The 23,052-nt window shown below is 54.1% G+C and overlaps 1 protein-coding gene across 1 annotated transcript in view; it reads right to left on the reverse strand.

The window, feature by feature from the left end:
- Nucleotides 1-14,320, reverse strand: part of PRPF6 (pre-mRNA processing factor 6) — a 34,114-nt gene extending 19,794 nt beyond the window's left edge. The window contains exons 1-9 of the mRNA XM_004370151.3: nucleotides 14,169-14,320; nucleotides 12,268-12,436; nucleotides 6,896-7,014; nucleotides 6,264-6,342; nucleotides 5,618-5,794; nucleotides 5,260-5,415; nucleotides 3,206-3,300; nucleotides 2,658-2,814; nucleotides 1,761-1,923 (exon numbers count right to left, since the gene is read on the reverse strand). Of these exons, the coding sequence (XP_004370208.1) occupies nucleotides 1,761-1,923; nucleotides 2,658-2,814; nucleotides 3,206-3,300; nucleotides 5,260-5,415; nucleotides 5,618-5,794; nucleotides 6,264-6,342; nucleotides 6,896-7,014; nucleotides 12,268-12,436; nucleotides 14,169-14,239 (1,186 nt within the window). The 5' untranslated portion in view covers nucleotides 14,240-14,320. The remainder of the gene's footprint in view (nucleotides 1-1,760; nucleotides 1,924-2,657; nucleotides 2,815-3,205; nucleotides 3,301-5,259; nucleotides 5,416-5,617; nucleotides 5,795-6,263; nucleotides 6,343-6,895; nucleotides 7,015-12,267; nucleotides 12,437-14,168) is intronic.
- Nucleotides 14,321-23,052: the final 8,732 nt, after the last annotated feature.

The raw sequence follows: 23,052 nt of genomic DNA on the forward strand, positions 1-23,052 counted from the left end.
ACATGGTGCTGACTTTCTGCTCATGACCTCACCAGAGATGAGCAGCCAGGCTGCAACTAGGAAATCAGACACACCACCCAGGCACATACAAATGCACACGCATGTGTGCACACAGGCCCAGGGAGGGCTGGCAGGCACAGATGACGGGTGAGGCTTCATCTGGTCTCTACCAAAGGCAGAGAGTAACCATCAGACACCATATTCAGTAAGGTTTTCTACCGAATAAGCTCCTCCACACCTGCTCCTACTGTCACAAACCCATCTAGCATCTCACTAAAACACCAGAGCTGGAAACTTCTTGCTGAAAATGGTCCTTGAGCCCACAAAATACACGGTATTTTCCACAAGCTGCAAGTTCCACAGAATAAGTTGTCTGCGCAGGCCTCTGCCAGCATCTGCTCTGGACTGAAGTTCAAAAGCAGCACCCATCCTACGGCTCTGAGAAGGGAAAAACACTTCTTCTTTTATCAATTCCATAGTAACCAACAAAATCATCAACCACCCACAAAAGCTCTATCCTGCCAATGGCTCCTGGGCGGAATCAGCTTTCCTGGCACACAAACCACTGTCCACTTGTACAGTAATCGTGGGCTGAGAGTGAACGCTGGGGCACTCAGAGCACCAGACGGGAAGGGATGGCACCCCGAGCATGCCGTGGGCTGAGAGCAAACGCTGGGGTGCTCAGAGAGCCAGACAGGAAGGGATGGCACCCTGAGCACGCCGTGGGCTGAGCGCAAACGCTGGGGTGCTCAGAGAACCAGACAGGAAGGGATGGCACCCCGAGCAAGCCGTGGGCTGAGAGCAAACGCTGGGGTGCTCAGAGCACCAGACGGGAAGGGATGGCACCCCGAGCACGCCGTGGGCTGAGAGCAAACGCTGGGGTGCTCAGAGCGCCAGATGGGAACGGACAGCACCCTGAGCACAGTGTGGCCTGAGAGAGAATGCTGGGGCCCTCAGAGTGCCAGACGGGAAGGGCACCCCGAGCACACCGTGGGCTGAGAGCAAACGCTGGGACGCTCAGAGCGCCAGATGGGAACAGACAGCACCCTGAGCACAGTGTGGCCTGAGAGCGAATGCTGGGGCCCTCAGAGTGCCAGACGGGAAGGGCACCCCGAGCATGCCGTGGGCTGAGAGCAAACGCTGGGGCACTCAGAGCGCCAGATGGGAAGGGACAGCACCCCGAGCATGCCGTCTCGCAGGCGTTTGTCAGGTCAGCCTCCTGTACGGAGATGTTTAGCTCATACACTGCTCCAGAGCGGCCCCATGACTGGCTGAGACTGAAAACCAGGGCGCAAGAGCCACATGGTAGCCCACCCTCACGCCGGATGGATGGCTGTGTGCCGGCCACTGGTGCAGCTCCAACCTGCACTCCCTCAGCCTCGTGGCCTGAGGAGCAGGCTCTGTCCTCATCTTGCAGGTAAAGAAAACCTGGACCATAGAGCAGCCGCAGGATTCCTTCAAGGTGACGCGCTACAGACAGCCAGGATGAGCCCTTAGCCTGATCATCTGACTCAGAGCAGGAATCCGATCACCACGTGCCCCGCCCTCCACGGAGTACACATGGCAGAGGAAGCCAGGCTGGCAGAAAAGCTGGGCCACATCCCACAGTCTAGACTGCTCTTGCCAGGAGCCTGAGCAAAGTGGCAGAAAAGCTGCTCTCCAAGAGCGAGGGCATCAGGAATGGAGGAAGTAGCACCTCCAGCACGGGGGCAAAGGCCCCAGGTGCACCTGCTCACCCGAGGCGCCACCTGGGGGCTCACCTTTCCGAAGTACCCGCTTCTTTGCGCGAATATCTGTTTCCAGCTCTGCTGCTCTGATGTAAATCCGAACAGACTGTGGGAGGTGACGGACTGCTTGGGCCACCACAGCCTTGGCCGTGTCCCCAGGCTGCAACCTGGCTGCTTCTAGCCAGACATCTTCACTCTGGGGCACAGGAAGAGAGCAGTCAGGGCTCCAGGCTCACGGTGGAGCTGTCTGCACCTCACAAGTGCGCCCGAGAGTCTCTGAAGGAGGGATCTGGGGTTTTACACTCAGACGAACATCAGCTGTCCTGGCCCCAAACACGCCTGCACCAGAAACTCTCCCTAAAGTGACAACGCAGGGACAGTGCCGCGGTGTCTCCACGTCCAAGCGGGCGAGCAGCAGAGACTGCCCCACGGCACACATCACCCCACGGCCAGACGGGGACTCAGGCAGGGCAACCCCACGTATGTCTGCCTGGGAAGTTCTGATGAATTCCTACTGTCCTAGGCCCCCTTCACTATCAGGAGTATCCTCATCTGAACAACTGGACATACATACAGGACATACGAATAGTACGTAAGTATCCACAGTACATGGCACGTGCAGTGTCCTTACGGAGTTTTACAGTGTTTCACAACATCAGCCTTCAGCTTTCTTACATTAGATAAGGTGGAAGAACTGACTAATTTCGTTTTTTGAAGTCAGAAATAGCATTCAACTGTTTTCTAAGCGGTTAGTAAAAGATAAGGCTATTTGGCCAAGCAGAACCTGCTCTCCCAACGTTTTCACGTCCTCCCTGCCTTCCCAACTGTCTCCAAGCTCCAGCCCTCAAAGGCACATGGGATCCTGGTACCGGTCACTCCCACGGTGCTCTTGCCCTGTGCCCCAAGGCCACGTCTCCCCCACGCCCTGACCTTGGGGCACATCTCTGTCCCCTTCATGATGAGGTTCCGCGCCACCTGCAGCTTCCCCGTGACCTCCTCCAGGCGGGCTGAGGCGATCCAGGCCGGCGGGTGATGAGGGTTGGTCTCCCGCACAGATTTGAGCAGCAGCCGGGCCTTCTTGATATCACTGATGGCAAGAGGCACACGGGTCAAGCTTCTGCATGGCAGGGAGTGCCCAAGACCCACAGACAAGTACCCACTGTGTAAACACAGCCCTGAGTGACCGAAACCAGCCAACACCTGAGTCGGCAGACACCTCCTCGGCATGCGACTACACAAGAGGTACAGGTGCTCGAGGGCGTGTGGCACTGCCAGCCAGCTGCCCCAGCACAGCCCGGCACAGATGCAGAATACTGTGAGACAATTCACGTGCATAGTGACTGGGCAGACATGTCTTAAATGAAAAATCAAAATATTCTGCTACGTATTTTCTTAGAACATCCACAGAATATTCTGGCCGCGTATTTTTTAAAAAACTCCAAGCGTTCTGGGCCCCCTGGGACCCTCCAAACACTCACTTGATGTCCCCTCCATGTGTGGGGATCATGGAATTCAAGTCCGTCAGGTAGCCTTTGGGGTCGACCACAGTCTGCCCACTCACGGAGTCAGATACCTGGTGGGACAGGTCACACTAAGTTAGCTGGACGCCACCAGGGACGCCCAGAATAAAGTGGGCGGTGGCACCCGGGAGACCCCTTCCCACAGCCCTGACTCCCAGAAGGTACAGAAACTTTGAAAGGAGGAAGACAGCGTAACTCTGAAAACAGTGTGTGAGAACAGTGAGCAAAGATCTACATTAAAAAACAAAACCGTAAAAGTCTTAAGGAAAAACCTAGGTTCGTCAAACATAACGAACACATCACACAAACATCAGATGTCACTAACGGGAGAAATTGTGTGTGGGGGGCAGGGGCCCATAAGAACTCTCTACTATCTGCTCAATTTTTTGATAAACCTAAAACTGCCTTAAAAAGTAAAGTGTATTTTAAAAAAACAAACACGAAAAAACTTATTTCATCTCACCGTTTCTACTCCCGAGTCTATTTTACAAAGCATTAATCCACACGTCTATACTACAGCTTAAACACGCAATTCACAAACCACCACGCTCACAGTGTTTCTGCTGCTTGGGCATGTAATCACTGTGCTTGATTAGAGTCTAGTGCTTTTAAACCTTTATTCCACCTGAAACTCATGTTAGTAGTCCTCAAATTTTAGTGTGTATCAGAGTCCCCTGGCACCTGGTGGCACAGTGTTTAAGAGCTCAGCTGCTAACCAAAAGGTTGGCAGTTCAAATCCACCAGCCGCTCCTTGGAAAGCCTATGGGGTGGTTCTACCCTATCTTATTGGGTCGTTGAGTCAGAATCGACTCAACGGCAACGGGTTTTTTGGTTTAGAGTCCTCTGGGGTGTTGTGACATCTCACCAGGCCCAGCACAGAGCCCCCAACTCAGAGGTCAGGGTGGGCCTGAGAACATGCATCTCTAATAGGCCTGGTTCACAGCTGAAGATACTGGGGTGAAGCACAAGTCAGAAACCCAATTTAAAATTTCTCTAAAGGCTACCCAATTGTCCTAACAACTTTAGTGAATAATCCATCTCTTCCCTAGTGATTTTAAACATCCCTTCACCATACCCTAGACACCGCATACCCTAGGCCCCGCATACCCTAGGCTCTGTATACTCTAGACCCTGTATATCCTAGGCCCTATTTCTGGATCCTCCATTTTTACTACCTATCTCTGTACGTTCCTTGTAAAGAACCTCATAACTTAATTATTAGCCCTTTAAAATGTTTCACGTTCTGTCAATCTGCCCCTCCTTACTCTTCTTTTCAAACATTTTTTTCCCAAGCCAATCTTGCATACTAGGTCTTGCAGATAAACTACAGAACCCAATTTAAAAGAAGAGGAAATGCTCTGCTGGTATTCTGATTGGGTTCATGCTGAATTTATAGATTAATCTAGAAATAATCATAACTTTTATAATATTGTTTCTTTTTAAGTGTTCCGTTTTATTTTCCATTGATTCAAACTGTCTTTTACACCCTCAGAATTTTAAATTTTTCTTTATGTACATACTACGGACTTTGATGTTTTGCTACTTTACACATAAGGTCTCATCTTCAACATCATATTCTGTCTGGTTAGTGCTTGTATATGGGAAAAACACTGATTTGTACGGTTATTAATTTTGTAACCTACCATTTCACTGAGTCATCTTATTTCAACTGTTATTTATCTAATTCTCTTAGGGTTTCCAAGTAAACAAATAAAAATGGTAGACTGTTTCCACCTCAAAATTCACAATAAACTATTATGTCAAAGATCAAACTGCAACCTTTATCAAAGAATTACATGCAGAGTTTTACTATGAAGAGAAAAAATGAGAAAAGCTATCTAACTGTCAATAATGGTTCTCTCTAGGTGGTGGGATTACAGAGAGTTTTCACTTTCTACTTTTCCCTTCTCTGTTTTGAGTTTGCTTTTTCTAAAAAAAGGGGAACATATTAGTTTTAGAATAAAGAATGTTACTACCACCTGCAGAAAAAGGGCACATGGCACAGGACTCACCTGGCTCAGCCTCATGTCCATCAGTGTGTTCCTGGCTTGGCCTATCTTCCTCATGTCCAGCTCACCTGTGCCAGGAGTCATCAATCCCGGTGTCATTCCACCTGGGTACGGGGTGTTCAGTCCGCCTGGGTAGGGCGTGTTAAGACCTCCAAATTGCTGGGGAGACAGGAGTACGATGCTGAGCGCACTCCCTGAGGACAAACCCACCCTCTCTGAGACCACAGCGTGAACCAGTCATGCAGACAGACTCGCCACAGCAAGGCCACTGACCTGAGATGCACAGGTCCAACCCCACCATGCCCAGCATCCTCAGCCACCAGACGAGAAATACCCCACTGCCCTCCTTTCAAAGGCTCACAGTTTGTCGGGGATCCACTGAAGTGTGGTTCTCTCCAGTCTGCAAATGCTTGGCGAAGAAGCTGTCGGGAACCGGCGTCAGCTTCTCGTAGCGCGGGTTCCGCTGGCGCTTGTTCCTGGCGTCGCCCACCTCAGGGATGCTCAGCCACTCTTCTTCCGTGACCTCTGCCAGTTTCCGCTGCAGACATTGACCCAAGAACATGACCTCTCTGGCTGAATGTCACGTGCGCAGGCGGGACTAGACTCTCCCGCCCCAACCCCCAAATCATCATGCCTTAAAAAGGATTTTGTTGCAGAAGTGGTTTTCTACTTCACTTAGAAAGTACTATTTCCTGGGTCGGCTCTACTTGACTGAATTGTAAATTAATCTTTCAAAGCCAAGAGAATATGGTTTAGCAGAAGCTAAGTACAGATAGAGATAAAGCAACAGAAAAAACAGCGTCACCTGTCCCACCTTTTCTGGTGGGACAAGAAAGCCATATACACGCATGTAATTAAGTATGTTGAAGTAGGACCCTTTTACCACCTGTTACTCTGTAAATTACATAAAGAGTACAGTTGGTAAAGTTTGGTCATTTCTAGGCCAGAACAGTCTGGTCCTCTGCTGGTTTTGTCATCTGCACAGCAACAGTCTTCCACCTGCTCACCTTCAGATCTGAAAACTGCTGCTGGATTTTGGGGCGTTCCATACGGTATTTCTCAATTTCCTCCTTCTCCCTTTGCTCCCTGGGAAATACAGTGCATGCATGGATTAGGAGCAGGATGCAAAGCCCCTGCTGGAACCAGTCTCTAGAGGGCGTCCAACACAGCGGTGAGCTCCTCCAAGCGCCTCCCTCCAGCCAAGCCCAACTCCTGGAGACGTGGGTCAGCACTGAGACGTGTGGGACGTGCTGTCCTGCACCACACGCCCACCTGCCCTGAGGATTTAAACGCTCACTTGCCATCTTTAGTTAATTTCCAAATTACTCACTCCAGGTTACTCAACATCACTATATCCGCTTCAAAGATGGTCACATACAGTCAAAGTAACCTACCCAAAATTCTGCCTATTTCTGGAAAGCCAGGCTCAGAATTCTGAAGGTCTCCACTCCACTCCCTGGGCCCTGCAGCTGCTCTGCCACAGCCTGGCATTTATGCAAACACGCAGCTACAGACTAAAACCCAAGTGAGCTCACACGCATACTATTCCTGCAACTTTTCTCTTAAGTCTGAAATTAAGTCCCAGTAAAATGCTTGGTAAAAAGCTGAACAGACACAAACGTGAAGGGCAGTGATTTACCTTCTTTCTTTCCTCCTTTCATCCATTCTCTTATCCAGCGCTGCATAAATAGCATCTGCTTCCTCATCGTCCTTCTCGTAGGGTCCACTTGAGAAGAGGCTCCCGGCATAGCCATTAAACTGAGAACCAAGAATGCACCCATGGGGTCAGCTCTTCCTTCAATACAAACCCACCGGCAGAAACAGGGAGTCTCTAGTTGTAAAATGCTTGCTAAATAATCTCTCATCAGACAAATCCGAACTGAGGGACGGTCTACAAAATAACCAATCAGTACTCAACCAAACGGTCATGATAACAAGACTGAGGTCCCATCCCAGTTGGAAGAGACCAAGGAGATGTGAGGACTAAAAGCAGAACGGAATCTGGGCAGGTCTTAGACCAGAAAAAGGGACATTCTTGAAAACTGTACAATTCAGGTAAGATTGATCCACAGCTGAGTGAACAGTATTGTGTCGATGTTAACTTCCTGGCCTCCGTAACTGTAGCAAGGAGGCATAAGATGTTAACATCAAGGAAAGCTCAGAGAAGGGTACACAGGAACTCTCTGTACTATTTTTTTTTTTTTTTTTTTTGCAAAGTATCCTGGAAGTCTAAAATTATTTTAAAATCAAAAGTTAAAAACCTAAAATGCTTTCTTCTCACTGAGGAAAGATGTCACCTGTTAGAACACACCTAAACAAAACCTTAACTCATCAAAGGCTGGCGCCCGATGGGCTCAGAGGTGAACACGAGCAAAGGCAGCATGTGTCACCCCCACTCCAGCCCTCTAGCTCCAATCACTAACACGCGGCCAAGACGCCTGTGACGATCTGCAAAGGAGTCTCTCCTGAAGAGATGAGAGTGCGCGTTTCCGCATAGCCCTGCTGCCCCTCACACGCTGCTGAGAGCACCTGTGAATAGCTGAAATATTAATGCACGAGCCACTCCAAGCCCGACATCACAGACACCACAGCACACACTCAAGAAGCCAGCCAGCCCTAGGAGAGCAAGGGCTGGCCACGCAGAAGCGCTGGGCTTGCAGATTTCAAGCATCTCCTATCCCCTGAGCCCTTGTGGTAAGCCAATAAAGTGGCTTCTCATCATGGACTGGCTTCCTAGGTAAGCGGCTCAAAGGAGGATTCAGATCGAGGTATCAGTTATCAGGGTAACTTTCTAAAGTAGAATGTGCCACAGAGCAACGCTGTAGTGTGGCCTGCACCCAAGCCAGACGATAGTGCTACTGGGAGGGCAATGTGCCCCCCAGGGGAGTGCAACTGGCTGCCTGTAAGGCCCTGGGTCCAGCCACACCTCCCCGGACCCACACCTCCATAAGCAGCTTTCCCCGAAGGCGTCCATCTGTTACATCACCACATGCCCCAAGGCCTAGCAACGGCCAATCACCTTTGCAGGATGAAGAGGAACAGGCTGATGCGAGACCCTCTCAAAACTTCAGATAAAAATAGACACTTTCAGTAGTTCTCTCCTTTTCCCTCTTTTAAGGGAAAATCACCAAAGGATCCAGCTACAAATTTGATATGGGAACAAGCCTGGGTTGTCCAAAGGAACACCAGAAGAACTAGTTGCCATCAAGTGAGTTGGTGACCTTATGCGTTTCAGAGAACTATGCTCCATAAGGTTTTCAATGACTAACTTGTCAGAAGTAGATCACCAAGCCTTTCTTCTGAGGTACCTCTGAACTCCAACCTTTCGGTTAGGAGCTCAGCACATTAACCATTAGCATCACTGAGGAACTTCTAGAAAAAATGACAAAAACACCTAATTCAGCTGTTCTCAAAGGCTAATGCACCTGAGAATACCCTGGGGTACTTGCTAAATACCTAGATTACAAGCCCCACCTAGAGATGCAAATTTGGGAGAACTAGGGTGGTTTCCAGGAGTCCTAGGGGCACAGAGGTTAAGAGCTCGGCCGCTAACAAAAAGGTCGGCAGTTCAAATCCACCAGCGGCTCAAATCCACCAGCAGCTCCTTGGAAACCCTGTGGGGCAGCACTACTCTGTCCTATAGGGTTGCTATCAGTTGGAATCGACTCGACAGCAACAGGTTTGGTTTTGGGTTTCTTTAGGGTAGTTTCCAAGAATTCATTCATTTAGCGAATTTTTAACAAGTTCCTCCTGCATGCCAAGCTTTGTTCCTGGGGCTGGGGCTGTGGTATTGAACAAATAGTCCCTTGCCCTCATAAAGATTACATTCCAGTGGAATCTGGATTTTTCACAAGCTATGCAAGTATTTTCTTGAACATATGCTACCTCCTGAAATGGCTGAACATCGACCGATTCTCTTTGGTACAATGACTCTGTGTATCCCTTCCATCTTTTGATGCTTCCTGCGTCGTTCAATAACTTTGCCCAATATTGCAACTAGAGGCTTGAATGTTTTCTTCAGTTCTTTCAGCTGGAGAAATGCTGGGTATGTTCTTCCCTTTTGGTTTTCTAACTCCAGGTCTTTGTACATTTCATTATAATACTTTGTCTGCTCAAGCTGTCCTTTGAAATCTTCCGTTCAGCTCTTTTACTTCATCATTTCTTCTGTTTTGGCTACTCAACGTTCAAGAGAAAGTTTCAGAGTCTCTTCTGACATCTATTTTGGTCTTTTCTTTCTTTCCTGTCTTTTTAATGACCTTTTTTGCTTTCTTCATCTACAATGTCCTTGATGTCATTCCGGAACTCATCTGGCCTTTGGTCATTAGTGTTCAATGCATCACATCTATTCTTCAGACGGTCTCTAAATTCAGGTGGGATATACTTAAGATCGCACTTCGGTTCTCGTGGACTTGTTCTAATTTTCTTCAGCTTCAGCTTGAACTTGCACATGAGCAATTGATGGTCTGTTCCACAGGTGGTCCCTAGCTTTGTTCTGACTGATGATATTGGGCTTCTCCATTGTCTCTTTCCACAGATGTAATTGATTTGATTCCTGTATATTCCATCCAGCAAGGTCCACGTGTACAGTTGCCGTTTACATTGCAGAAAAAAGGTATTTTCAATGAAGAAGTCATTGGTCTTGTTAAATTCTATCATGTGATCTCCAGCATTGTTTCTATCACGAAGGCCATATTTCCTAACTACTGATCATTCTTCTTGTTTCCAAATTTCACATTCCAATCACCAGTAATTCTCAATGAATCCTGATTATATGTCTGATCAATTTCAGACTGCAGAAGTTGGTAAAAATCTTCAATTTCTTCATCTTTGGCCTGAGTGGTTGGAGCGTAAAGTTGAATAATAGTTACATTAACTGCTTGTCCTCATACACATATAGATATTATCCTATCACTGAAGGCACTGGCGAAAAACAAGGCTCCAGGAATTGACAGAATACCAATTTAGATGTTTCAACAAATGGATGCAGCGTTGGAAGTGCTCACTCATCTATGCCAGGAAATTTGGAAGACAGCTATGTGGTCAACTGACTGAAGAAATCCAAAAGACAGTGGAAATTATCAAAAAATATCATTAATATCACACACGAGTAAAATTTTGCTGAAGATCATTCAAAAGCAGTTGCAGCAATACACTGATAGGGAACTGCCAGAAACTCAAGCCTGATTCAGAAGAGGGTGTGGAACTAGGGATATCATTGCTGATGTCAGATGGATCCCAGCTGAAAGCAAGTTAATACCAGAAAGATGTTTACCTATGTTTTATTGACTATGCAAAAGCATTTGACTCTGTGGATCATATCAAATTATGGATAACATTGTGAAGAATGGGAATTCCAGAACACTTAATTGTGCTCAGGAACCTGTATATAGATCAAGAGGCAGCCATTTGAACACAACAAGGGGATACTGCGTAGTTTAAAGTTAGGAAAGGTGTGTATTACGGCTGTATCCTTTCACCTTACTTATTTCGATCTGTATGCTGAGGAAATAATCTGAGACGGTGGACTATATGAAGAATGGGGCATCAGGATTGGAGGAAGACTCATTAACAACCTCTATTATGCAGATGACACAATCTTGCTTGCTGAAAGTGAAGAGGACTTGAAGCACTTACTGATGAAAATCAAAGACCACAGCCTTCTGTATAGATTACACCTCAAAACAAAGAAAACAAAAATTTTCACAATCAGACCAATAAGCAACATCATGATAAATGAAGAAAAGACTGAAGTCGTCAAAGATTTCATTTTACTTGGATCCACAATCAATACCCATGGAAGCAGCAGTCAAGAAATCACAAGACACATTGCATTGGGCAAATCTGCTGCAAAAGTCCTCTCTAAAGTGTTAAAAAGCAAAGATGTCACTTTGAGGACTAAGGTGCGCTTGACTCAAGCCATGGTGTTTTCAATCACTTCATATGCATGCGAAAGCTGGATGATGAATAAGGAAGACCGAAGATTTGACGTCTTTGAATTATGGTGCTGGCAAAGAATACTGAATATATCATGGACCGCCAAAAGAAAAAACAAATCTGTCTTGGAAGTATAACCAGAATGTACCTAAGAAGCAAGGATGGTGAGACTTTGTCTCACACATTTTGGACATGTTATCAGGAGGGACCAGTCCCTGGAGAAGGACATCATGCTTGGCAAAGTAGAGGGTCAACAAAAAAGAGGAAGACCCTCAACAAGATGGACTGACACAGTGGCTGCAACAGTGGCACAGGCAGGCAGCGTTTCGTTCTGTTGTACACAGCATCGTTATGAGTCAGACCCAACTCAACAGCACCTAACAGTGACAACATACAAGCATTTGGAATGCAGAAAGTCCTGGGTCATTGTCATGGATTGAACTGTGTCTCTCAAAAATACATGTCAACTTGGCTAGGCCATGATTCCTAATACTGTGTGGTTGTCCTCCATTCCGTGTAATTGTCCTGTGTATTGTAACTCCTAATCTCTGTCTGTGGTTAATGAGACAAGATTAGGTTTTGTTAAAGAGGATTAGTGTGGGATGCGACACCCTTACTCAGTTCACAGCCCTGATCCTATGTAAGGCGCGTTTCCCTGGTGTGTGGCCTGTTATCACCTTTTAACCTATAAGAGATAAAAGGAGAGAAAAGTGAGCAGAGAAGGAGGATCTGACTACTACCAAGAAAAAAGAGCCAGGAGCAGAGTGTGTCCTTTGGACCCGGGGTCTCTACACTGAGTTCCTCCTAGACCCACGGGAAGACTGATGCCAAGACACACGTAGATCTCCAAGGAATGCCAGGCCCACAGATGTTGAAAGGAAACAAGGACATTCCCATTCCCCCAGAGCTGACAGAGGGAAAAAGCCTTCCTCTAGAGCTGGCACCCTGAATTCAGACTTCCAGCCTCCTAAACTGTGAGAGACTAAATTTGTTTGTTAAAGCTAAAAGAAAAAAGCAGCTGGCCAGCCCTTCCCTTCAGGGACTGGCCAGGGAGTCACAGAAGGCACCACGCGTTACCTCATCATAGTTGGTGTCATTCAGGTCCTCGTCGTCATCATCTGCGGCCTGGTTTTTCTTCATCTGGTCCCCGACGGTCCTCTTGCCTGGCGGAGCATGGCGGTCATCCACAGGGTCATTCGCGTCCCGGGCAGGCCCAATGTCCGACCGGGTGGTGAAGCCAGTGGCGCTGCAGGAGACCCCAGGATGTCCGTATGGATGCCACCACACCTGGCTGAGACTGTTCCTATGTTCTCCCTTCCACCCTCGACCGTCGCTTAGTAACTCCTCTCCTTCTAACATCTGAGAAACATCCAAAGAGTCTGGGGTGGTGAGCTAAGCATGGCCGCTTGCAAACACACAGATGTGCTCACCACTCTAGGCAATGAAACCTCTAACCAACCCTGGGTGCTACCAAGGAGACCGCTTCTCACCCAAGGCTTCTCTGGATGGGGCACCATGGCCTCCCACCTCCCAAGTTCCAGCCTCACATTTCCCACAACCCGCTGATCATCTCCACCTCCAGTCCAATCAGCCCCTCAAGCCCACGTGGCCAAGACTGTGCTCCTCTCCTGCTCTGGGTGCCCTACTTCAGCTGATGGTGGCACACGGCATCATCTCTGCTGCCCTCCCTCCTTCCCCAGCCCCATCGAATCTGCTCCAAGTTCTTTTGGTTCTACATCTGATATCTCTCTTCCCCAGACTGTATGGCCCCCAGCATAGTTGGGCACCAAGTTAGCCACCCCTGCCTCTAGCCTCCCCCTGCTTTACCCCTGCTTCATCCAGACTTCAACCCTCGCTGACGTGTCACTGTCTCTCCAATGCTGACACAAGCTCTAGTCTAAGGTGCAATGCCACAGTGACCCCTCCGGCTCCCTTCCATCCACTGCACATTCCACTCAAACGGGACTCTGTGCTGTTCCGTCTCCCTCCAAGCCTCTCCTGTTTTTCACTAACCACATATAGAACGTCAGTTTCTCTACCTCTGCCGTGTTTCTGCACTTCTAAACCCTACTGTCCTAAACCTGGAACAAAGGCTACCACAGAGCCTTCCCTGATCTCGGGAACCCTGGAGTTCTCAATCTGTTCCTCTTTAGCGGAGGGTCAACATCTGAGTCTTGTGTCCACCCCACAGATTCTCAGTACCCACAACGAGAGAAACATAATAGTTTTCCGAATGAAACGAACACTCAAACAAATAGGATAATTCAACAACCTAGGGTGGCCGTCGGTGTTGCAAGCATGGGAGACCAGTCACAAAGCTCACAGATGCCACCCCAGCGCCTGTGGAGGTGACACTTTGAACAAGCAGCTTATGATGACTGATACTAGAGGGAAAGAACGAAACGCTAGGAGCAGCCACAACAGAGTTGCCTATCCAGCCTGGACATTGAGAAAAGGTAAGACCAGCAGGAGGAGTGGGCCTGCCCGGTCTTGGGAAGCCAGTCTCAGAATTCCCACTACATGTCAGGGATTCATCTGCCACTGCAGCTCTGAAGCGAACGTTATCTATTACCCACTCAAGAGATGCAAAAAGGGGTTCAAACATGTAGCTAAGCCGCAAGTCACTCTCCTAAGTAGCAGGCAGGTTCATGGCCAGATGTGTCCTGACTTCAAGGCCCACTGCCTCCTACGGGGCTCAGGCCGAACCACCTAGGATCTTTCAGACCCTAATTTATTATTGTCTGTCTTCCCCGTCGCGATCAGCGAGATGCCCCAGGTCCTGCTGCCTCCAGGAAGAAGCGCGGGCAGAGGACGGTCCTCCTCCAGGGTCGACCAGGCAAGCAGAGCCGCGGACGCGATGGGGTCGGGCCAGAGGGAGCAGCCCCCCCACGCCCGACCCCGGCCCGGAACCCCCTCGCGCAGCGCGCCTCCCGCACCGCCCGCCCGGCCTCAGCGGGCGCCCGCTCCCCAGGCCTCACCCGCGGCCCAGCCCCGGCACATAGCCGAGCGGCGCGGGCATGCCCAGGAACGGCTTCTTTTTCTTGTTCATGGCGGCGGTGATGCCAAAGGCCGGGAAGGGAAGAACTGAGGCCGCAGCCGCAGCCGCAGCCGCAGCGAAGGAGCAGAAACCCTCCGCGGCCTCGGCGAAGGAACAGGACGCGGCCTTACGTCACTCGCGCCCCGGAAGCAGAGCTCGCAGCCCAAGCGAAGCCCCGCCCATCAGGCTTCCCGGCCGGAAGTTCCGGAAACGCTGCTTCGACGAGTTCCTGCCGCGGCCGTAGAGCCGGATTGCGGGCAGGCGCATGTGCCAGAGCGCCAACTTGTGGCGAAGCCGGCAGTCCCCGGCCGCCGCGAGGTGTTAAAGGGCAACACTACCCTGGACAAACCCGTGGAACCCCAAAACTGAGCCTATGGTATTTATGCTTCCCGAGTGTTTTCTCGGTGCGGCTCCCGAGGAGACCTGCCCGAAGAGCCTGACCTTCAGGTCCCCTTCGTCTGACCTTCCGAGGGGCGCTGGCCGGGCTGACCCCAGCCACACCTGAGCCGGGCGTGCAGAGCTGCGCAGGGCTGTGTTGAGATGGGGGCGCCCTGTGTGCACCCTGCTGCCCTGTGCCTTGGCGCCAGATTTCTGGGCCCCAATTTGGCCAGTCCCTGGTGATCAGCACAGGGACTCCCACCGGTCCCTAGTGGTCAGCAGAGGGCCCCCCACCCCTCGTCCATATCTCCCCACACCCCCTCCCTGAGTACGCTAGTGAGGGCGCTGCGTGAAGGCGGCAGCTCCTGGCACAACGGGCCCCTGAATGGAGTCTAATTCACAAAAACAAATCCATGCTGTGAATGGTCACGTAAGCGTACGGGTGCGGGCTCCAGGCACGTGGGTAAATTCTGCGTGTTTGCTCACGTGTGTCGTGGGGCCTGTGTCCGGGTCAGATTTCGTGTGCATCCATGTATTTACAAGAACATGGCGTGACCAGGCTTCTGCTGGACTGGACCAGGCTTTCCCTGCTTCCAGCCTGCCCGCCACTTCTCACGGGGGGTCCCTCCCACCTGCTACAACCTCCTTTGGCGTCCTCCCCACACCAGACCAGTCCCCCTTCAGTTACTGAGCCTCGTACAATGTCCAAGCCTGAGCCAGATTCTGGGGCTACAGAGGGAGGAGGAAAGACGCGGGGTCCTAAGAGCGCCGTGTGGTGAGGGAAGCACAGGCCAGGTTGGCGTATCTGGGGAAGCAGGTGCATATTGGAGAGAGACCCCCGGAAAGGTTTGTAGAACGGTGCCGAAGGGCTGAGTAAGCCCTGCGATTAAGCCAGTGAGGGAGTAGAGGTGGGGCGTGGCTGGGAGGGCTCGGTGGAGAGAAGCCCCCGGAGGCAAGTACAAGGCCCCCCACACACATATGGACCGACACGTCCTCACACCCCCCACACAGAGGCCCCTGCAGACGCCCGCACCCGTCAGGTGCACGGGAACAGGGGTCCCCGGAGCCGTGCCCAGGTGCGCACGGTTGCCCCTGGCCCCGGCGGACTCCCACTGCACACGCAGACCAGCGCGCGCGCCGCCACACCTCGGAGCTCCCGGAGCGCGCCCAGCGCAGAGGGCTTGGCGGGCAGGTGTCTCGCCGCGCAGACGCGCCGGACGCGGGGACCGGCGCAGCCGCGAGGACCGGCCTGGCAGCGGGGACCGGTGCGGGGAGGGGCGGGGCGGCGGCGCGCGCTCCCCGCGGCCACACGGCCGCCCTGCTCTCGGTGAGGGGCGTGTGCGCGCGGCCCGGGACCGCGGGGACCCATGTTCACGGAGCTGAGGTCCAAGCTGAGCCCCCCGCAAGGCCGCGCCGGGGCGGTGCGCGCCGGCTTCGGGGAGCGCCGGGATGTGGATGGTGAGCAGGGCCGGGGACCGAAGGGGGGAAGGCGGCCCTGGCGGCTCGGAGCAGCAAGCGGCGCGGCTCGGCCGAACGGGGACCCCGTGGCCTTTGTCCTTGGCCGGAGGGGAAGGGACCGCCCGGCCTCAGGCTTTGGGGGGCCAGCGCGCCTTTGGCTTGGCGGTGGACCGGCCGGCGCTCCTGTCCTCGGGCCAGCGTCGCACTGGGGTCACCTTTTCCTTCGCGCGCAGAAAACTCTCCCGAGCCCAGGCAGCCAGCCGGGCCGACAGCAGGCTGAGGCCACGGCCCGGCTCGGGCCCTCCTTCCGCCCCCCCGCCACATTTCCTGCGGGAATTCTGATGTTGGGCTAGGAGGGACAGACCATCAGACGGGCAGACGGATTGACTGCCGGGAGCCCCTCCAGAGCGCTAGCAGGAAATGGGCGGGGCCAGCGGGCCGGGGCAGGTGCGCGCTGGCAGAGGCGTCCGACTGTCGGACTGGATCCCGCGGAGCGCTCCGGCCCGGCCGGCCCCGCGAGGCCCAGACCCCAGCGTCTCTCCTGGAGGGGCCAGGCGGAGAATACGTCCTTCCCACGTTACTAGAAGCCACTCTGGGGTGATGGTCACACTAGCCGCACTCTTTGTCTGCTCCTAGACTTCAACTTTCGTCACCCGGTTCCATCCGATCCGGAAAGTTGCAGGAAGCCCCCTGTGTGGGGAAAGGGGAGCCGAGAATAGGATGTGGGTTTCCTGTATTACTGAGACCTCCTGGGCAAAAGGCGGGGGTTGCGTCTGTAGGAGGGAGGGTCTCGAATTCTACTGCTAGGGGGCTTCTCCGCAGAACCTACCCTGCTCTGCTGGGTCAGGGCTGGACTCTGTAAGGGTGGGGCAAGCCTGCGCCTCACCCTCCACGTCTCTCCTAGACCCCACGCAGAGCCTCCATCCATTCGTTCACTTATTCACTCACCCCCTGTAGGCCAGGCCTCCTGCTGGGACCAGGGATCCCCCTGGGTGGTAGGGGTCCCATCGAGGTATCTGAGCTCATGTCGTCAATGATCCCAGAAATTATTGGGGAACTGAAACTTGGCGAGTGTAATGCAGTTGGTGTGGGAAGACGGCTGATATGCGTCCCTGCACACCTGTGCTAAGCCAGCAATGCCCTGGGCACCCAACACGAACTGGTGCTGTCCTGGTCCTAGGGGCCTGTGGGAGGTGGGGGAACAGCCCTTGCAGAGATGGCCCAGCAAGAAAGCCCAGAATGTGTTTGGGGCCTGCCCAGATTCGGGCTCCTTGTCGGTGAGTCACAGTTGGCCATCCAAAGCAGGGGCAGCCCCTCTCCTCGAAGGCCAGCCTGCACGTACAGCCAGCATTGTGAGGCCTGTGCGTGGCATGTGTGCCAGCCCGAGGTGGGGCTGACTGTCCCAGGATGGACCCTCGCCTGGCGGGAGGCCTTGAGCTCCCAGTGAGCACACTTGTGCTCTAGTCCATCCTGCTCCTCCCATGTGGGCCATGGGCTTGGAAGGGGATGGTGTGTCTCCAGTTCCTCCTCTTTGGCCTGCTGGGGTCCCCAGACAGCTCCAGCACCCTTCCTCCTGCTGTTGGAGGCTTGGGGAACCCGTCACTGAAGGAGTGGAGATGGTGCTGGGCAGGAAGCGGGCTCATAGGGGTGGGGCCTCTGGCCTCGCCCCTTACTGCCTGCTGGCCACACCCCCGCACCCCAGCCACTGCTCACTTCAGCTTCTGCCGGACCCTCCTGGAGCACACAGTATCTGCCGAGAGCATCCCCTGCCACCTGCCCCGGACGCCTGGCACCAGCCTCACGTGGCACGACGCCCGAAGCCAGAGGGCGGCCAGCGGCAGGCCAGTCAAGCTCCTGCAGCGGCCCGGCTCAGAGCCTCTCCAGGTATGCCTGCCTGCCCCTCAGCCCGGGTCTCCGTGCCCCGCCCCCTCAACGCTACCTGCCCCCCACAGGGCCGGCTGTACTCTGATCACTATGGCCAGTACCACACGAGCCCCTCACTGGGCGGCCTGACTCGGCCCGTGGTCCTGTGGACTCAGCAGGACGTGTGCAAGTGGCTCAAGAAGCACTGTCCCCACAACTACCTCGTCTACGTCGAGGCCTTCTCCCAGCATGCCATCACGGGTACACGGTGGGGGAGGGGCACATGGAAAGGGGCAAGGGCGCTCAGCTGGGGGTCAGTGGGGAAGGGGCCATGGGGGGAAGGGTAAGTCGGGGGGCTTAGATGGGGGCACACCCACCATGCACCGGATCAGTGGGGGGAAGGGTCAGCAGTGAGTAGGGTCAGTGGAGGGGTAGGCTCAGGAGGGGTGCAGTGGGGAATGGTCAGTTGATGGAAGGGTCAGTGGGGGAGGATCAGTGAAGGGGCTGGGGGGGGGATCCCCAAGAGAGCCTCCTGCCACCCCACTCAGCCTGTCCTGGTTCCATCTCTCCTCTGTCTCTTTCTGATTCTGCCTCTCCTGGGTCTTTGTGTCTCTCTGCAGCATCGCTTTCCTTGTCTTTCTGTCTCTGTTCTGTCCCATGGTTTGCTCTCTGTCCTCGTCCCTCCCTCTTTGTCACTCTTTCCATCTCTCTGAGCTTTTTCTCTCTCTGTCCTTATCTCTTTCTCTTTATCTCTCTGTCCGTCCCTCTGGCTGTACCTCTTTCCCTCTGTATATACCTGTCCCCGTCTCTCCTTCTCTGTCTGTCTCTCCCCGGCTCTCGGTGCCCCGTGCTGACCTCAGCTCCCGCTCCACCTCACCCCTAGGCCGGGTGCTGCTGCGGCTGAATGCAGAGAAGCTCCAGCGGATGGGGCTGGCGCAGGAGGCCCAGCGACAGGAGGTGCTGCAGCAGGTGCTGCGTCTGCAGGTGCGAGAGGAGGGGCGGAGCCTGCAGCTGCTCAGTCAAGGTCAGTAGCGGGGAGGGGGCCAGAGACACAGGGGTAGCGGGGGGAGCTGTGAGGTAGTAGAATGACTCAGGGCTGAGGGGCACAGCAGATAATGCCAGGGCTGCTCCCCTGGTACCCCTACTTCTCCCTTACCCCTGCCCACCCGACAGCCTCCTTCAGAAACGTGTCCTAGCTGCTGTCGAGGCTGGACCCCAGACCCCAGCACTGTGACTGGACCCCCGCCAGGATGAGGCAGAGCCAGCCACACGGCCTCTCTGGAACCTGAGGACGCCCCCAGGGAACAGGCTAAACCAGGAGCGCTACCCCACCTGCCTCAGTTGGGCGTTCGGGACTGTGGGGGCCTCCTGCAGGGACCTGGCTCAAGAGACCAGGCCCTGGTGCTGCTGGCAGTTTGCAGACGGCACTGGGAGCCACAGGGGCCCCCAGGGAGGCTGTCTATTTATATTCCCCTCACCCTGTGATGACCGTCCCCCTTGCCTGCTGAGACCCATCCTGGGGTGTCCCCACCCTCTCCCAGGGGTGAGGTCTGTCCGTCTGCCACCCCCCCCCCACCAGTCCTGGGCCCTTACCCAAGACAGATGGACTGTCGCTGCCCCCTCTGTGCACCCCCAACCCAGGCCCCAGCCAGCCCCATTCGCACCCAGCTGGACCAGCACCATGCTGGTCACCCTCACACATCCTCTGGGAAGCCCCCTCCCCGCCCCATTGGCACATGCAGAAACCAAAACCCCAGCTCCAGGGAGTGCCCCAGACCCCTGGCAAGTGGCAAATGGAGCCCAAGGCTGCCATGACTCCACACCCAGCTACTGGGGGCCAAGGCCAGATGCTTCCACTCCCCACATTCACAGAGGCTCCTTCAGGCACCGTGACGGTGGGCATTCCCCGGCCCTCCCCAGGGAAACCTGGATTCCCACAGAAGTCATCCGCGTCCCAGGACCTGGCCTGGGCCTGGTGGTTTGGGGCCAGTGCTGGCTGGCAGAGGGACAGCGAGGGGCAGGGGGCCTTAGCAGCCCCACCCCCTGCTCCCCTGCCCTCTCCCACACCCCTCGGGAACTCTGAAAATCTCAGGGACGATGAGGCTGAGCCCTCAAGCCCCCTCCCGTGTGCCCTGAGCTGGCCTTGGGATGAGAGGCTGGTCATCCAGGCCCCGAGCGCCCCCACCCTGCTGTGTCTCTGCCATGGGGAGCCCCTCGTCCTGTCCCAAGGGCCCTCCTGTCTCCGTTCCCTTCTTCTTTGTCATGCCCTCACCATGTGCTCCTGTCTCATCTCCCTTGTTCTGTGCTCATTTTTTTATATTCTGACAAAAAATCAGAAATAAACCTGGTTCTCAAGTGGTCCTGTGTGCACCATCTCCAAGGGGGCCTGCCCAGCAGCCTCCAGCCACGGCCACCAGGGGGCAGCAGCATCACATCCGTCAACGGGGCCGTGTCCTTGGAGGCTGAGGGATGGCTCCAGGCCCAGCAACTCCCCCGGCCTGGACCCACCAGAGGTGGCTGGAGTCTGAGGATGCAGCAGCCCAGACAGCAGCATGGACTCCCTGGGGTTACCACGCAAATAACCACGCTGACACCTGAAACAACAGCAGTTTATTCTCTCGCAGCTCTGGAGGCAGAATCCGAGGGAGAAGCTTCCTGGCCTCTCCGGGCTCATGTGGCTCTGGCGGTCCTGGTAGACATGTCAGGCCCTCTCTGCCTCATGTGGCCTGCTCCCGTGTCTCCTCTTCTCTGTCTCAAATCTCCCTCTTCTCTGTCTTATAAGGACAGTTGTGCTGGATTTAGGACCCACCCAGATAATCCAGGATGATCTCCTCATCTCAAGAGCCTTTACTTAATCACAGTTGCAAAGGCCCTTCTTCCAAATAAGGGCACGTTCACAGGTCCCAGGGATTTGATGTAGATATCTTTTGGGTGCCGTTTTCCAGCCTTCCACACAGGGCAGCACCCTGACAGAAGCAGCACGAGTCACACCACATCCCCGAACACAGGAGCCAGACACCACACGAATGGCAACACTGAGGCATACAGGCCCACACGCTGCAGTCTGGGCACACGGATACTGCCACAGAGACACCACAGCCCGCACGGCACACCCAGCACGGGGGCACACAGACACTGACACACGCAGAAATACAAGCACAGCCTACCAACGCAGACATCGTCACCCAGACACGCAAATACTAACACACGGACACACAGTGACATTCAGAAACAGAGCAGCACGCTTCCGATACAAACACAAATTTCACAACCCTGACATCTAGACACACACAGATAAACAGCCCCTCCCCCCACACATGGTGCCCTGATAGTGTTAACACACAGAAACCAGCCCGACATCCAACAAGCCACAGCCTGGACACACGTACTTGAACATACACACACATGTATGCTAACACACACTCCCAGGCACCAAGACATCCAGACACACACACCACAGCCTGGACACAGATATGCTGGGAATCTGACCTATTGCACACATGGACACAGACACACACAAACACACACTCTGGCCTCCAGCCACCTGGCTACTAACAGACAGACATCGTTCTCCCCTAGTACGGGACACACAGACATTCCCAAATGGACACTTTAGGACACGTACCGTGAGACAGACACACGGTGACAGGTGGTGGACACACACCCCCTACAGACTCAGACACCAACACATGTCAGATACAGGGACACACAGCAAAAGCTGACAACCTGCATGCCCCTCGGGGGACATCCACTGACCCAACTCTCAAACACACGACTGTCCCTGGGGTCTGCACAAGTCGTACACACTGGCCTCTCCCCCTGGCCCCAGATTTCCAAGGGAAGGAGGGAAGGGCTGACTCTGCCCCCTCCTCGCCTCTGCTTCCCTCTAGCCTGCTCAGGCTTGAGAGCTGTGTGGCCTGAGAGAAGGGTGTCTGAAGGGCTCCTCTGAGAAGAGGCTTGTGCCACTTCTGCCAGGGCTTCTCTGCCTGCCACCGGGAGTGAGCACCTGCTCCAGGTGAGTGGGGAGGGGGCGGGGCTGCAGAGAGGAAGTGCACCTTGCCACCTGTTTCCCAAAGAGCGACTACCAATTGGAGGAGTCCAAAATACTTGCAGAAGGTAAAAAGGGGCATTAAGAACAACAACAACTCAGTTTTAATTGTAAAAGTAATAGATGCACCCATTTAAAAAACAAAAACAAAGGCTTCAACGGTATTAAGGAGCACAAAATGAAAACCCAGAGTCTCACTTTCTTCCCTCTCAGCCACAGGCGCCCTACTCCCAGGTGGCCTCTGAGAGCAAGTAAGAATAGTCCTCCAGGGGGAGGTTCCCCTGCTCCCCCCCAACCCCTGCTTCCTGTGGTGCCCACAGGGTGGTCCTCCTCCTCCCCAGCCAGCTCCCAGGGGGCCCTGAGTTTCATCCCCAGACCCCACACAGCATTCTCTGCAGAGGTCGCTTGTTTCGGAAAGAGTAGAGCTAGGGACTGACTGCTTGCCTAGGTGGGCGGGAGGCTGGTCCAAAGGTAGTGACCCCAGTAAAGCCCCATGGCCTTAAGCAGGCCAGGACACTGCCAGCCCACCTTTGATAGTGGCCAGAGTCAGAGGTGGTCGAGCACAGGCCTGGTCCTGCTCTCTTGGCCCCTCTGCCAAGGCCCCTGTGGGTCAGGTCAGGGTCCTGAGTACGGTAGCCTCCACTGCACCACCCTCCCCGAGCCCACAACGTGGGAGGCATCTGCTCACCTCAATCCGTAGGCACCGGGCTTGGGGCAGCACCCAGAGCCCCTGTCGTGCCTCAGTTTACGCCACTGCCCGCAAAACGCCTCCCGCCCTATCAGTAGTATGACTAGCTGACCACTTTGCACCCGAGGCCCGGCCTTGTGGATCAGCGACTGGCCCCGAGCAAGGCAGAGCGGGCCGGCCCGCGGGCCCCCTACCCCTCTCTGCACCCCCCGCACCCCTCCTCTGCACTCCCCCCTGCACCCCCCGCTCTCGGCACCCCACTCTGAACCCCCCAACCCCGGCTCGCCCCCTCCCCGTCGCGGAGCGGCGGAAGGAATACCGCGAGAGTTCGCCCCCTTTCCCCCCCGCCCCACAGTAAAACTGTCAAAGGTGGGAGGGGCGGGAGCGCGC

The sequence above is a fragment of the Trichechus manatus genome, unplaced genomic scaffold (genome assembly GCF_000243295.1).
Source record: "Trichechus manatus latirostris isolate Lorelei unplaced genomic scaffold, TriManLat1.0 scaffold00008, whole genome shotgun sequence".
Taxonomy (NCBI): domain Eukaryota; kingdom Metazoa; phylum Chordata; class Mammalia; order Sirenia; family Trichechidae; genus Trichechus; species Trichechus manatus.